At 36.6% G+C, this 16,385-nt stretch overlaps 1 protein-coding gene across 1 annotated transcript in view; it reads right to left on the bottom strand.

Moving 5' to 3' along the window:
* The window catches only part of ncor1 (nuclear receptor corepressor 1), a 237,649-nt gene that overhangs the window by 138,422 nt on the left and 82,842 nt on the right, over nucleotides 1-16,385 (bottom strand). Inside the window, 2 exon segments of the mRNA XM_051931234.1 lie at nucleotides 7,201-7,379; nucleotides 16,049-16,139. Coding sequence (XP_051787194.1) covers nucleotides 7,201-7,379; nucleotides 16,049-16,139 — 270 coding nt within the window.

The raw sequence follows: 16,385 nt of genomic DNA, 5'->3' as shown, positions 1-16,385 counted from the left end.
CAGAGCCCTGATCTCAACATCGAGTGTGTCTGGGATTACATGAAGAGACAGAAGGATGTGAGGAAGCCTACATCCACAGAAGATCTGTGGTTAATTCTCCAAGATGTTTGGAACAACCTACCAGCCAAGTTCCTTCAAAAACTGTGTGCAAGTGTACCTAGAAGAATTGATGCTGTTTTGAAGGCAAAGGGTGGTCACACCAAATATTGATTTGATTTAGATTTCTCTTTTGTTCATTCACTGCATTTTGTTGATTGATGAAAATAAATGACACTTCCATTTTTGAAAGCATTCTTTGTTTACAGCATTTTTTCACACCTGCCTAAAACTTTTGCACAGTACTATATATATATATATATATATATATATACACACACACATACATACACACACATACACATACACATACACTTTCAGTTTTAGTAATTATGTTATAGATAAAGAGATATTCTGGAGCAGGGCCGCAGGATTTTGTTGCTTAAATAGAAAACAATCCTTGCCAATAATTCAGTTTCATTTCAATTCAGTTCATGGCTTGTTAGTGCTTTAACTCTGCCATGTCAGGTCATTCTCATATATCCTAGATTTTCTTCTCCTTTCTAAGGATATCATCCAGATGATTTGGAGTCTAAAATGGATGGGTAATTCTTAGTCCTTCACTTTTTACTCTTCACTTTCCTTCCAAGTATTTAATTAAACCAAATAGTGCACGATAAATACACAGGTGTAAATGGAAACAAGCGAAATGTTGAAATTGGGTCTCAAATAAACTAAAATAAACAATAAGAGTTCAAAATCTTAATGAGTGAAACAAAAATGAAGCACAAGTATTACATGAGCAATAAGGGCTTCTTATTAAGAAATTGGGTTGGAACAAAAACCTGCAGCCGCTTCAACCCTCCATGTTCTGGAGTCTTGTTTCGAGAGAACTGTAGACTTACTGGGTGCAGAAATAACTTTTGTTTAATGTTAGTAGAAGCCTATACTTGTATCCCATTAAAACAAGCAAAAACAAAACCAGATACTACATATGAATAATTTTCTAAGATGCTTATATTTTTTGATCAGCTTTACTAAATAAACTGCACTTTTCTTTGCAGTCTAATTTTAACTGAAATAAAGCAAGTAACAAATGGCTAAAATAGCCTAATACTGCAAAAAAGTAAAGGGGATAAATACTCCCTTCTCCACTACTCAATTCGCTTTTCTACATTCCCACCACAATATTTAGTATTTGTGCAGGACATAGTATGTTAAATTTGTGGCTAGGAGAAGTAGCAAATCTGCTGAACAATGGCACGTCATTTTGCCTTGTAGGCATGCCAGCAAAGCTGTGGAGTCGAAGTCATGGGAGTTGTTGTCAAGAGTCAAGGGAGGTATAATTTTACCGATGTATAAATTTAACTAAATGTAAATTGTAATATAATGATTTGAATTGCCAATTTCACATATACTGATTCAGACAAAAAAATTTTCTAGCCTTTTGATAAAAATATCTATTAAATTGTGTAAATTTTGGGTTTTGTTTAATGTTTGTAACTTCTTTAATAAATAATATAAAGAAGTCACAATAGCACTGCTACAGCCTTTAAACAGTTTTGGGTGCTGACAAGTAGCATAATGATTAATTTTGAACACATTCATACCTTTTTTCATACCATACTCTTTTTATCTAAATACCATTAATTTGAAAACACAGGTAAGGCATTACTAGTGTATATAATAGGCGTTTACTGCTTTAAATGATTGATTTTTAATTTTGTTTTTCACAGATGGCTACAAGGCCCCATTTTCAGCTGCAATTCCTTCAGTGTTATAATGCTAAACTCCCTTAGTTCATTCTTAATTAGTCATGTTTACATGCTAATTGGTTATTAAAAAAGACTTTCTAATTATATTAGCACCACTGAAACCTGTCATTCTGTTCACTTGTTTTGCAAGGTACTGCCATTCCAAAGCTTGCTTTGGGTTAAAAAATGGCCAAAAATGAAACCGCTTTCTCAAGAAATGTGTTTAATTACATGATCAATACCAGTGTAATCTGCAATAGAGAAAAGATGGCACCCAGACAGAGCCGGTCAACCCATTAGGCGACACCAACCGAGGGCTGCAATTTATGAAAGTTAAGAGCCATGTGTTATGGACACCGAGGGGCTCCATTTATGTAAATTAACCAGTGTGTGTGTGATCCAACCCCTCCCAGACCTTGTAGTCTAATAGAACTGACTGCACTATTGACATCAAGAGGTGCTGTTTATGTAACCAAAGCAATTTACTTTACAGAAAGAGTTGAAACTTATCGTTGCCATTGATGCTACCAAAAAGAAAAAAAGAAAGATGTTACCATAGAGTCGGCATTCCATAGTCACCTTTGTCAACTGTACATGCTGGAAAAATGCGCTATGTTAAATTCCATTATAATGAAATCCCAGTTAAAACGTTTTTTCAGTTCCAAACACTTCGTTGTAACAAAATTTGACCAGTGTATATATGCATGCATTATATTTACTATTATACACACACATATACATGACATATATACACACACACCTATACACATTTCTTGCAGTGTGAAGTGTCAATTGCTCTAATTTCTCTTTGATCATATTTAGTTTTTGTGAAGGGCTGTGTTTTTAAATGTCACATATATGAGAGCCTTTGTGCTTATTTAGAACAAGTGTTTGAGCCATACGCTCCTACATGTTTTACAAAATGAACAATAAGAAAAATGCATACATGTAGCAACACGAATATTTAATCAACCAAGTAGCAGCTGAAATTCTTCAGCTAAATATATCAGAACATATACATATTTTTAATATGAGCATCTAAACCATAATTTTTATCGAATGTCAGAGCCAGAGTGTTAAGAGTAAGAGGCTCTTAAGCACTGCCTCTCCATACAAATAATTCATGAAAGATGGACTAAGCTGACAATTGAAAGCTGAAATGCCAATTTTTCTAAAGAAAAATGTGTGCCTCATGAAACAGTGAGTAGACCAGAGGGCACTGTAAAAACTGACTTTTATTTTTTAAAAATTGTTAGTGGTGATACCGCTAAGTCAATTAATTACAAAAATGCAAATACATCTGTCAAAGTTACAAAGTTACAAATGTGTAATTTTGTGCTTATGTTGAGGTATACAGACATTCAATTTCTGTTATACTTTAGACATACAGTAGTGTCTCATACATTGAGCAACTCTAACTTTGAATGTTCCAGAGTTTGAATGCTCAATTCAAGACAAATTTGATCCAGAGTTTGAACGATGTTTCTATGTTTGAACTGCATGCCCAGTGAAAAAATGCAGCAACAGATGGCGCTTATGCAGCGAGCATAAACGTCATCTCTTGTGTGCCCAAGTCATCTCCTGTTCTCGCTGTGAAAGCATCTCTTGCGTTATGCTTGTGTGTTTTCAGTGCTTTTTTTCCCCACTTTTCTTTGGTGTGTTTGATGATATATATGTATAACCCCTATCTATTAACATTGGCTTCTACACAAGATATCACCCCTCCACACTAAGGTAAGGTAAATGCAATATTCATTATATTATACAGTATTTACATATTTTATTTAATGTTTTCATGTCTTAATATATTATTTAAGGTATTTAATTGTGTTATTACCTTAAATGATGTATTTGCTGTTTAAGTTTATTGAAATGGATATTATTTAAGATAATTAATTTATAATTTAATTCACTTTCCACTTACATTTTTCAGATTTCAAACGACCTCCTGAAGGGAATTAAGTTTGAAGTATGAGGCACCACTGTATTATATACAGTAGTACTGTAACGCCATTATTTAAAATGCCGTACTATTGCACAGATCTACACTTAAAATAATATTTTTTGTTTTTCTGGTGCAAGATCAATGACTAAAACAAACCAGTAGTTTTGTCCAATGTTGTGCATCTTCCTGTTGGGTACCAGAGTGTTTATTTGAGCATGACATTTTTACTTCATCATCTTAAATGAAGAGCAATGATATAAATAGGGAAATTTAAAGCTTATTAGCTGTGCTGTGTAAAAGACTTATGCCCTATCCAGAACTACCAAAGGCCAACCCTGTTGGGGTAGACTCATGAAAATGAATGAATAGATGAATTTATAAATACATATGGCATAATAAATATGTTAATGAAAAGTTATAAAAAAATAAACTGAATTGTCCTGAGGTTTGGAAATGTACAGTTAGGTACACAACTACGTGGACTGTGACAATTTTCATAATTTCAGCTCTGTACACCATCATAATGGATTTGAAATAGTGCTGGGCAGTTTATCGGTTCATACCGAAAATCATTTTTTATTTTTGTTATGATATGGATTTTTCTTATACCGCAACTCCGGTTTAAATTGCCTAAACAACATTCAGAACGTGGCACTGCGGGAAACTATTTGGACAAGCTAAATCATAAACATAATGATCATTTGCAATATTTAGTTGAAAATCCTTTACAGTCAATGACTGCCTTAAGTCTGGAACCCATGGCCATCTCCAAGTGCTGGGTTTCCACCCTAGTGATACTTTGCCAGGCCTTTACTGCAGCTTTCTTTAGTTGCTGCTTGTTTGTTGGACTTTCTGCCATCAGTTTCGTCTTAAGCAAAAAATGCAGCTCCAATTGGGTTGAGGTAAGTTGACTGACTTAGCCAGTGAAGAATGTTCCACTACTTTGCATTAAAAAACACGTTTTGCTTTTGCAGTGTGTTTTAGCTCACTGTCCATCTGTACTGTGAAGTGTCATACTATCAGTTTTGTAGCATTTGGTGGAATATGAGCAGATAATACAGCCGTATAAACTTCAAAATTAATCCTGCTACTTCTGCCAGCAGTTATACCATCAATAAACACTAGTGACTGACCTCATTTGCAGTCATGCATGAGCATGTCATAAAACTGCTTCCACCAAATTTCATACAATTTGTGGTTTCTTCTCTTCTCCATACTCTTCGCTTTTCATTTACTTTGTCCAAAAAAATTGTTCCAGAATTGGACAGGCTTTTAAAAATGTTTTCTGTCAAAGTCTAACCTGCCTTTAATACTCTTGAGGTTTACACCAGTGATTTGCACCTTGTGCTAAACCCTCTCTATATTTACTTTAATCAAATCTTCTCTTGATTATAGACTTTGGCTGTTATGGTGTATAAAATCTACAAATTATTCTCTGTATTTTTATTATTATATTTTGCTCAATCCCAAGAAGATGAATTCAGATGTAGGACACTTGTATAGGCATTATAACAAAAAGGTATATCCTCTTCCCTTACACCTCACTTTAATAACAGTTGTTCACAGCATAGTGCTAAAATGGTTTTACAGCCTGGGATAGGAAGACTGAGCAGATACTTTAGGATATTGATTACTTTATGGATGGACATCTAGGACAACAATTTGGTTTACAGTCTGGGAAAAGATATATTAAAGAGTCTGAGCAAAATTCATCCATCATATTGACAGCCATCCAATCAGGTGCATGCAACAATCATGTGTTGTGAAACCATGGCATGAAACTTTATAATAAATATGCCTCATTTGAAAGCAATATCAGAAGAAGAGAAACAGCGACTACGGAAGAGCGACGTCAAAAAAGAAAAAGACACATGTGACCAGTTTTTATCCGATCGTCAGTTAACAGCATTTTAATGAACATCGATTGCAAAATCAAACACCGCCCTGGGACATTCATCCTTGTCATCTCTACTTTATTTGTAAGCTTTTTTAAAGACTATATATATATCCAGACTTTTCTATCAGTCTTATTTTCTATTATTTTTTGTTCCAGTGGTATTATTTTCCCTGTAATAAATACCATACTGCTTTTAACTTTCTATGCTTTGTCTTAATGTCTATACAGTGATTGAAATAAGATTTCTTTGAGCACCTGGTGCAGCCAGAGATTTGCCATTACCCCTGTGCTGCGAGGTTTATTAAGGCTGCGAGTGAGAACTCCACTCAATAGTAGGGAACAGTATGTAAAGTAAGGTATTCTTGGCTGATAAATGGTCTATAGTCAAGGATGCTGAGCCTTTGTATGTTTAAATGTATTCTTGTAGACCAAAAGTAATATTTAGGTCTGAGATATCATTAAAACATCGTATGTTGTTCGTGCCGATAATAAGTAAGTCTCTTGAAGTGCTGAGTGACAGGCTGTGTTATTCCTAAAGCACTTGTGTGGTTTAAAGTGCTAAAAGTTAATCAGCATGTGTGTGTTATTCATGGGGCACTGTTGTGGTAAGGGTCTGTGTGTGTTCATCTTAAAGTGCAACAGTAGACCAACCCGATAACGAACTAGATGAATACACTTACCCTTGAGAAAACAGGTAAAAGGGTAAGTATAGGGAAATACTACGATAATACTTTGGCAATGGCAGGTTTACTTCCCGGAGAGTGTTCTTGGTTTGGCTAAATGTTGCAAAGAGGTTCTTCTTCAACAAGGACAGAATTCTGCAATCATTGAGGCACAGTTGTATTCTTTAGATTTCTAGACCTTCGCGTGTTGACAAGTGCATCAGTACATTCCTTCTTTTTAATAATATATTGATCTGACCACTCCTTATGTTTCTGCTATGTTTTTAAATGGCTACTTTTGTTTTCTCAGCCTAATGATGAATTGTTTTTGCTTGCATAGACAGGTCTTTGGACCTCATATTGAGAGTTCACAGTGACAAATTCCGCACTTGGAATCAATTGCAGATCTTTTACCTACGTAATAGTTAATGAAATAATGACGGAACTGCTCCCACCTGGTTAAGGAACAGCTTGTCAGTCAAATGTCCAAATAATTTTGAGACCCTGGAAATGGGGGGTTCACACAGATATTTTTGGTAAACCCCTTAAATTAAAGTTGAAAGTCTACACTTCAATAACATAATAATTGCATTATTTCAAATCCACTGTGGTGGTGTACAGAGCAAAAATTATGAAAATTGTATCACTGTCCAAATACTTATGGACCTAACTGTAGTATCTGAAAGTTTTACATTTCAACAAACTCAGGACTAATTATTAAATAAAATAAACAACATCTGAAGTGGGCATGAATTAATGGAGTTATATAAATAGATACATGTATTATTTCCTAAAAGACAATGCAGGAAAGGAAATACATACTGTTAAATTTAATCTACACAATTCTCTAACACTTGAAAATTTCCTGTTAGAAAAGTTTAAGAGAAATAAAACTTTTAAACTTACTTTTCTTTAAATATTTCCTTTTCATGATCTGTCCACACATTCATGAACTGCCGAGATTTATAAACTTTCATTGGGTCATCCATTAAGCCATTCATATTGATGAATTTCACACGTCTCTGTTCCGAATCATACATCATAGGTGGGATCACAGAGAGCTGTCTCATCTGCTTTTCATTGTTCTTTAAAACAAACAGGCATTCAAATATTCAGCCACCTTTTAAGCTTCAGAATATCAGTATAATGTGCTATGACAATTTACATTTCAATGAGTTAGACAGAGTTATTCAATGATTCTAAATTAATACTCTGATCCCACTCAGGTTTCCTTTCTTGTTTACGATAAAAAAGGAAGTAGTATTAATAATTGTGAAGTCAAATATTTGTTAAACCTGCAACAGAGTTTAGTAATTAGTAATTGAATACTAATTAAGAAAGTGGCCCTCCAGAATCCAAGTGTGATACACCTGCTTTCTATCCACAAAATCTGAAATTTGAATAAGGGTGTATGGACTTTTGAAATTAGTGTAAATCTATTTGGCATTCTCCTATTGTAAAAGCAATATACATTTGTCATTAAAACAAAAACAGAGGTTAAGTTATACATTTATTGAATCAAACTGTGTTCTAAATTAAAACATTTTTTAGAAATTTTTTAGAAATAATAATAAAAAAAAACCTAGCCCATTGCTTCATTTAAAATAGGGTTTAAAGGCCACTGGTCCCTCATTCATTGGTCAAGAGTCCTCTCTTCACTTCTAAAGCACAGAATTGTTACATTTTTGCAGTTTTTTCCCTCAGACATATTAATAACATTTTATCAAAAAATGCATTTGTTTTAAACATTTTGAGGATGTGACTGTATAACTGACATGTAGATTATGCAAAACGAGTAACGTAAGAATTTTCTTCTTCTTTTCCTTGGATGTTTTTCACATTGCTTGTCACTGAACAGAACAGCTCTCTGTTACGTTCCACTATATCACACACTGTGTTCTCTCGTTCTGCATGAAAAATATGAGATGAAAAAGTTGTCACTTCAAACGACCTGGTGTAAAAGTTACATATATAAACATTTTTGGGTGGAGAATTCCTTCAAAACTTTCTGGATATGTCTACTATGAAGTAGCCAAGATTTTGATTCAAGAAAATGGGCCTTTCACATTTGAGGCATGTGACAACAAAAGTAAACTGGAAGTACTACATTTTATGCCAGACTTTTGGGATTTTTTTTGAGGTAATAAAATGTATCCTGTTTGCTTAATAGCACACAGTTGCCCTCACAGGTGCAGTTTTTTACATTTACCACAGGTGCATCACCCTATTGTAATCAACAATTGTCATAAACCTCATTGTAACTTCATGCTACATATTTCTTCAATGAAAATGTTCTTCCATGGCTTTAAACAAATAATGCTCTGCTATGAGGTGTGCAGAGTATTTGATACTGCAGCAAAGCTATCAGAAAGCCATGAAATCATTTAGTGTTATAATAATAATAGCAGTTCACTACTCAAAACAGTAAATGCAGAGAGGACCCAGGCTTGATCCTGCAACCTCTTGATTATGAGGCAGCAGTGCTTACCTCTTCATTACCCAAGCTGACATGTTTACTTTGTGTCAATTGATATTTGGGCTTCGGTTTTTAGACATTGACAGCAACATGTAATTTCTTTTCTTCAGTTATATTCTTGAATAAAAGCACACTTGTTTTGTTACATCTTTTGTAAAAGTGTTTATTTGATATTTGGACTTCAGTCTTCACACATTATACGCTTCACGTCAACATTTTGTTATTATTACAACATGAAAAAAGTTTCTGTTTTAGTTACGTATTCAACATTTCTTGCCTCGCATTTCCTGTCATTCTACATTTAAAAAGATTGTTATAGGCATCTGAATACACATGAAATGCATGTATTCGAAATAACAATATATTTTTTACTATTTAATATTCCAGACACCCAACTCCCAGATAAAGAGACTTCTTCTGTGAGAATTTTGTCTGACTTCAGCAGCCTCAGTGGGGGATGAGTGAGCAGGCTGCCTTTTGCCAGTGCTGATTGACAGATTTGCAAAACAAAGATGCTGATGAAGAGGTGCAAGGGAATTTAAGGTTGCCCGGCATTAAGAACATTTTCGTAGGCTTTAGGGATTCTAGTTATGTACGCATCTTACATCAAATCATTGTGACTGCAAATGATTTAAAATGAGCAGCAGAGGCACATTCATCCTCAAACCACATTTTTATATGCACTGCTGGCAGACACACTGAATCACAGACAGACACTTACAGGAGATGAATACTCTAATTACAGTGGTGTGAAAAACTATTTGCCCCCTTCCTGATTTCTTATTCTTTTGCATGTTTGTCACACAAAACGTTTCTGATCATCAAACACATTTAACCATTAGTCAAATATAACACAAGTAAACACAAAATGCAGTTTGTAAATGGTGGTTTTTATTATTTAGGGAGAAAAAAAAATCCAAACCTACATGGCCCTGTGTGAAAAAGTAATTGCCCCCTGAACCTAATAACTGGTTGGGCCACCCTTAGCAGCAATAACTGCAATCAAGCGTTTGCAATAACTTGCAATGAGTCTTTTACAGCGCTCTGGAGGAATTTTGGCCCACTCATCTTTGCAAAATTGTTGTAATTCAGCTTTATTTGAGGGTTTTCTAGCATGAACCGCCTTTTTAAGGTCATGCCATAGCATCTCAATTGGATTCAGGTCAGGACTTTGACTAGGCCACTCCAAAGTCTTCATTTTGTTTTTCTTCAGCCATTCAGAGGTGGATTTGCTGGTGTGTTTTGGGTCATTGTCCTGTTGCAGCACCCAAGATCGCTTCAGCTTGAGTTGACGAACAGATGGCCGGACATTCTCCTTCAGGATTTTTTGGTAGACAGTAGAATTCATGGTTCCATCTATCACAGCAAGCCTTCCAGGTCCTGAAGCAGCAAAACAACCCCAGACCATCACACTACCACCACCATATTTTACTGTTGGTATGATGTTCTTTTTCTGAAATGCTGTGTTCCTTTTACGCCAGATGTAACGGGACATTTGCCTTCCAAAAAGTTCAACTTTTGACTCATCAGTCCACAAGGTATTTTCCCAAAAGTCTTGGCAATCATTGAGATGTTTCTTAGCAAAATTGAGACGAGCCCTAATGTTCTTTTTGCTTAACAGTGGTTTGCGTCTTGGAAATCTGCCATGCAGGCCGTTTTTGCCCAGTCTCTTTCTTATGGTGGAGTCGTGAACACTGACCTTAATTGAGGCAAGTGAGACCTGCAGTTCTTTAGACGTTGTCCTGGGGTCTTTTGTGACCTCTCGGATGAGTCGTCTCTGCGCTCTTGGGGTAATTTTGGTCGGCCGGCCACTCCTGGGAAGGTTCACCACTGTTCCATGTTTTTGCCATTTGTGGATAATGGCTCTCACTGTGGTTCGCTGGAGTCCCAAAGCTTTAGAAATGGCTTTATAACCTTTACCAGACTGATAGATCTCAATTACTTCTGTTCTCATTTGTTCCTGAATTTCTTTGGATCTTGGCATGATGTCTAGCTTTTGAGGTGCTTTTGGTCTACTTCTCTGTGTCAGGCAGCTCCTATTTAAGTGATTTCTTGATTGAAACAGGTGTGGCAGTAATCAGGCCTGGGGGTGGCTACGGAAATTGACCTCAGGTGTGATACACCACAATTAGGTTATTTTTTAACAAGGGGGCAATTACTTTTTCACACAGGGCCATGTAGGTTTGGATTTTTTTTTCTCCCTAAATAATAAAAACCACCATTTACAAACTGCATTTTGTGTTTACTTGTGTTATATTTGACTAATGGTTAAATGTGTTTGATGATCAGAAACATTTTGTGTGACAAACATGCAAAAGAATAAGAAATCAGGAAGGGGGCAAATAGTTTTTCACACCACTGTATATGATCCTTCTTTCTCCTAAATGGTGCCTCATATGCAGTTAAGTTACATTATGCATTGGTCTTTCTGTCTACAGCCACAGTTCAAACTTGGACTTGTATCAACATCAAGCAAAGAAAACAGACTATTTATTGTCAAAATTTCATACACTGTTGAGTCTGCCATGTCCAGGAGTCTTCCAGCATTGTGCTCTTCACCTGCAGCTTTCCCCAACTACTTTATGCCATTTACTCCTTTCTCTTTATAGAATGTGGTGCATCTTGCATGGTAATTACTAAAAGTGTGTTGAAAACATTGTAATTTCATACCTAGTGATTTTATACATGGTTTTACCTAGTTTTCATCCATTACATTCTGTGCTATGTTTCACATATCCTACGGAGAAAGATTCATGCAGAGTGGTACTGTGGTGTGTGATGGTCAAGTGTGCACGTCAGTATTCCACTGTACTTGGCAAAAACCAAACAAATTTGCGTCTCTCACAGAGGCGACTCCAATTGGTTTCACTTTCCACACAGAGCCTCGCAGCTCAAGACAAGGTGGTGGGCTTGCAGTAATTGTCAGAGCTGACTTAAACATTAAACAAATCCCAATTGACTGCCCATTGTCTTTTGAGTGTCTGGCTCTTAAACTAATAACGAAATCAGGTCCTGTTTCACTCATTGTTCTTTATCGTCCCCCAAAATACAATGCATCCTTCTTATCCGATCTGACTGAACTTTTGACCCACCTAAGCTCTTACTCTCAGAGAATTATCCTTCTTGGTGATTTCAACATCCATACTGACACCCCCACATCTAAACTGAGAAATGAATTCCTATCCTTACTGGACTGTTTTGACTTCACACAACATGTTGATTTTCCAGCCCACTCTGGCGGTCATATATTGGATCTGATCTGCACTTCTGGACTATTTGTTGCCAACTTTTACAGCACTGATTTGGGACTCTGACCATAAAGCAGTATTTTTCACTGTTTCACTGCCTTTCCCTCCTCTTACCTGCAAACAACAAATTTCTTACAGAAACCTTAAAAATATCTGTCCCTCTATCCTTTCTGGATCCATTTCTGATCTTTTACTGTCTTCAGCTATTCCATCAACACTAGATAGTCTTGTTGACCACTATAACTCAGCCCTTCATTCAGCATTAGATAAAACAGTTCCTTTAAAACATAAGGAGGTTTCCTTTAAACGTTCAGCTCCTTGGTATAACTCAGAATTGCGATCTATGAAAGCAGCTGGCCGACGCCTTGAGAGAATGTCATGTAAGACTGGCCTCACCGTGCACATCCAGGCTTTCTCTGACCACCAAAGAGCTTACAGAGAAGCACTAACTTCTGCCAAGAACATTCATTACAGCAGAATAATAGAAAGTGGCCACAATAACCCAAGGGTTTTGTTCTCTGTAGTTAATAAACTACTCGAACCCGCATCTGGCCCAACTACCTCTTCTACTGAAGTCTGTGAGGAATTCCTCCACTTTTTCCGTAACAAAATTAACGATCTAAATAATTCAACTAACATAAATACATCATCTGTTTATATCTCTCCCTGTTTTCCCACTCCATCCAGCTCCTTCTCTAAGTTCTCACCAGTCACATCTGCGTTTGTTAATAACCTGCTTTGTAAGATGAGGCTGACTACTTGTGTACTGGACCCCATCCCCACCACACTACTTAAATCCTGCCTTCATGCCATAATCCCGACTGTTACAACAATAATAAACTCATCCCTTGACACTGGCTCCGTGCCGATCACTTTTAAAATTGCTTCTGTAACCCCAATGTTAAAAAAGTCTGGTCTTGATGCTGACGATCTTAACAATTTCCGGCCTATTTCCCCACTTACCTTTCCTGTCAAAAGTTCTTGAGCGTGTTGTAGCTTCCCAACTCACCAATTACCTAACCTCTAATAATTTGATGGAACCCTTTCAGTCTGGTTTCAGAGTGCGGCACAGCTGTGAAACTGCTCTGCTACGGGTAACCAATGATTTGCTTATGGCAGCAGACTCTGGACAAACCAGCATATTAATTCTGTTAGACCTCAGTGCAGCATTTGACACTGTCAGACATGACATCCTACTGTCCAGAATGGAGAACATGCTGAGTATCTCTGGCACTGCCCTCCAGTGGTTCAAGTCCTATCTGACTGATAGGCAAGAGTTTATTAGTCTTGGCAACAGCAGATCCAGCTCAGTGCCGGTCACACAAGGAGTTCCTCAGGGCTCTGTCCTTGGTCCTCTGCTTTTCTGTATTTACATGCTTCCCCTTGGCCATATTATCCATAGCTATGGACTGGGTTATCATTTTTATGCAGATGATACTCAACTCTACTTCAGTGTTAAAAGTGGAACTTCATCAGAGCTTTCTCAGCTCACAACCTGCCTTAGTGAAATTAAAACCTGGATGGAGCAGAACTCTTTAAATAAATTGCAATAAAACTGAACTCCTGCAAATTGGGACTAAAATGCAACTTAATAAAATGAGCTCCTTCCCAGTCTATCTTGGCGGTGATCTCATCAGACCTGCCTCTACTGTAAAAAATCTTGGTGTCATTTTTGATTCCTCCCTCTCTTATTCTGCCCACATAAATCACATTAAGAAACTTTCTTACTTTCACCTCCGTAACATATCCCGTGTTCGCTCCTTCCTCTCCTTCTCTAATGCTGAGAAACTTGTCCATGCTTTTATCACATCCCGCATCGATTATTGTAATTCCCTACTGGCAGGTGCCCCTTCTATTCTTATATCACAGCTCCAGCTTATTCAAAACTCAGCTGCAAGAGTCCTTACTTGAACCAGCAGCAGCGAGCACATCACACCCATCCTGCTCCGTCTTCACTGGCTCCCTGTGTCTTACAGAATCGAATATAAAATCCTACTAATAACCTACAAAGCTTTAAATAACGTTGCGCCAAACTACATCAGTGACCTTCTCCATCACTATGTGCCTGCCCGCCCACTAAGGTCCTCTGATTCTGGCAATCTTGTTGTACCCCACACTAATCTACACTCCATGGGTGACAGGGCCTTCAGCTGTACAGCGCCCAGACTCTGGAATGACCTACCGAAATTAATCAGAAAAAGCTGACTCCACAAATTCTTTTAAAAAACAACTCAAAACTCATCTGATCAGGAAGGCTTTTAGCTCTACTTGACTTTATTACCCTTCTCTCAGTTTACTTCTCTGTCAAGTTGCTAATGTAACCTGTGTGTGTGTGTGTGCTAGACCATCAATTATGTTGTCTGTTTTTTTTTCCAGAATTCACTGTCTTAATCTTCTTTATTTATTTATCTGGTTTGTACAATGCTATATACTGTATACACTGCCGTTCTTTCTTATATTCTGTAAGTGCCTTGAGCATGGGAAAGGCGTTATATAAATAAAATGTATTATTATTATTATTATTTTTACGTTGTACAAATTTGAATGTATTACCCTATACTGCATTTTTTATCAAAGCCTTAGATTTCTGAAGAAGCCAAGGCTATCTGTTTGTCAATACTGTTGTTCAAAGTGCCAATCAACTCTTCACATTAAGAAATTTCTGCAGCATGCTGTGTATACACACGGTTACAAAAAAAATTGAGGAAATTGGAAGGGTATATTATGGGATAGAGTTAAGCCACGATGAAATAGACTCAAGCATGATAAACCAATTATTGAATATTCTAGCACATGCTGAGCCTCTCCTGCTGAGGACGGTACAATAAAATAACATTTCAAGTGAGTAAAAACAATTAAGTTTCAATGTTTCTTCTCAGTAAGCATTAACTCAAGTCCATAATATGATCAAGTTTTGAATAGTGATTTGCAGCAATTTTAAATTAAGTTAAAATTATTTTTAATGATTTCCTCCGGGTACTCCGGTTTCCTCACACAGTCCAAAGACATGCAGGTTAGGTAGACTGGCGATTCTAAATTGTCCCTAGTGTGTGCCTGGTGTGTGTGTATGTGCGCACCCTGTGGTGAGCTGGCGCCCTGCCAGAGGTTTGTTTCCTGTCTTGCGCCCTGTGTTGGCTGGGATTGGCTCCAGCAGACCCCCGTGACCCTGTAGATAGGATATAGCGGGTTGGATAATGAATGGGTGGGTGGGTATTTTTAATAATCATTACAGCATTACTGTACACCACTGCTGCTGCTGTCCTCCCTTGATGCAGATGCTTGCAGCTGCCCATGTCTGAAATAATTGAAATGCTGACAGTTTTGAAGACTTGTCTATGATCTTCATCACATAGTGAAAGACTGTGAGTGACTGTATTACATTTTTTAGTGATTGTCTTGTCGTTTACAGAACAGAGACAATTTACATCTAGGAATTCAATATTCAATAATGTCATGAACAGTGTTTGGAGATAACTTTTCAAGGTGGAAAGTATATACTACCACACAATGAGTGAAGTTGCCACAGAACAAGACAAGCACTTTTAAAATAGCTGAATCACATAAGACACTTTAAAACACAAAAACACAATATATATTTTTTTAACTTATAAAAAACGCTTTACTTCAGAACACAACTCCATGTGGCAAATTGATATATACCATGATTGTGAATAAATAATCTTGACTCGAAAAATACCGAACTTGTCCTTTAATGTAGACTACTTTATCATTCAACCAAACTTCATTATGTAGCATACTGGCTGCAGCATTTGCAACCTCATCAGTTAGAATATAGTTATATCCTAAATGGACAAAACTCATTTGGGTTACACAGAAAAAAAGGTACTATTTTATCTAAATTTTATTATTTAATCACTGGAATAGTATGCACTTAGCAGTCATTTGATTATTTGCACTTGTTCTTTTTTATCACACATATTCTGTAAGTAAATGATGAACAGGAAAAGAAATAAAATTATTAAACATTCTTTAGGTTTGATATATATTAAGATACAAGTTATCAACTCACCTCCTGCTCAGAAAGCCCATCAATTATTTCTGAAATTTCATGTTCACTCCTTGCTATTGTTGCTGAAAGCCCTGTGCCCCTCTGACCAACCCTACAAAAAAAAAAAACACCTTGTGAGTCATATGATTATCTGTGACCATAATTTCTTCCTCATTTGTGACTCTTGGGTTTATAATTCTCCTAACTCACATATGTAGTTTAAAAAGCTAGGCTCCCAGACTTCATTGGATGCCTGTCTGTCCCATAATGTGTGAGCACAGCATTATGCATTATGAGATAACCACTTTTTTATTTTTGTTGATGATTCATCACTTGAATCAACTTAACATGGAATTGC

The sequence above is a fragment of the Erpetoichthys calabaricus genome, chromosome 8, assembly GCF_900747795.2.
Source record: "Erpetoichthys calabaricus chromosome 8, fErpCal1.3, whole genome shotgun sequence".
In the NCBI taxonomy this organism is placed as follows: domain Eukaryota; kingdom Metazoa; phylum Chordata; class Cladistia; order Polypteriformes; family Polypteridae; genus Erpetoichthys; species Erpetoichthys calabaricus.
This window is presented reverse-complemented; position numbering and strand designations above follow the sequence as displayed.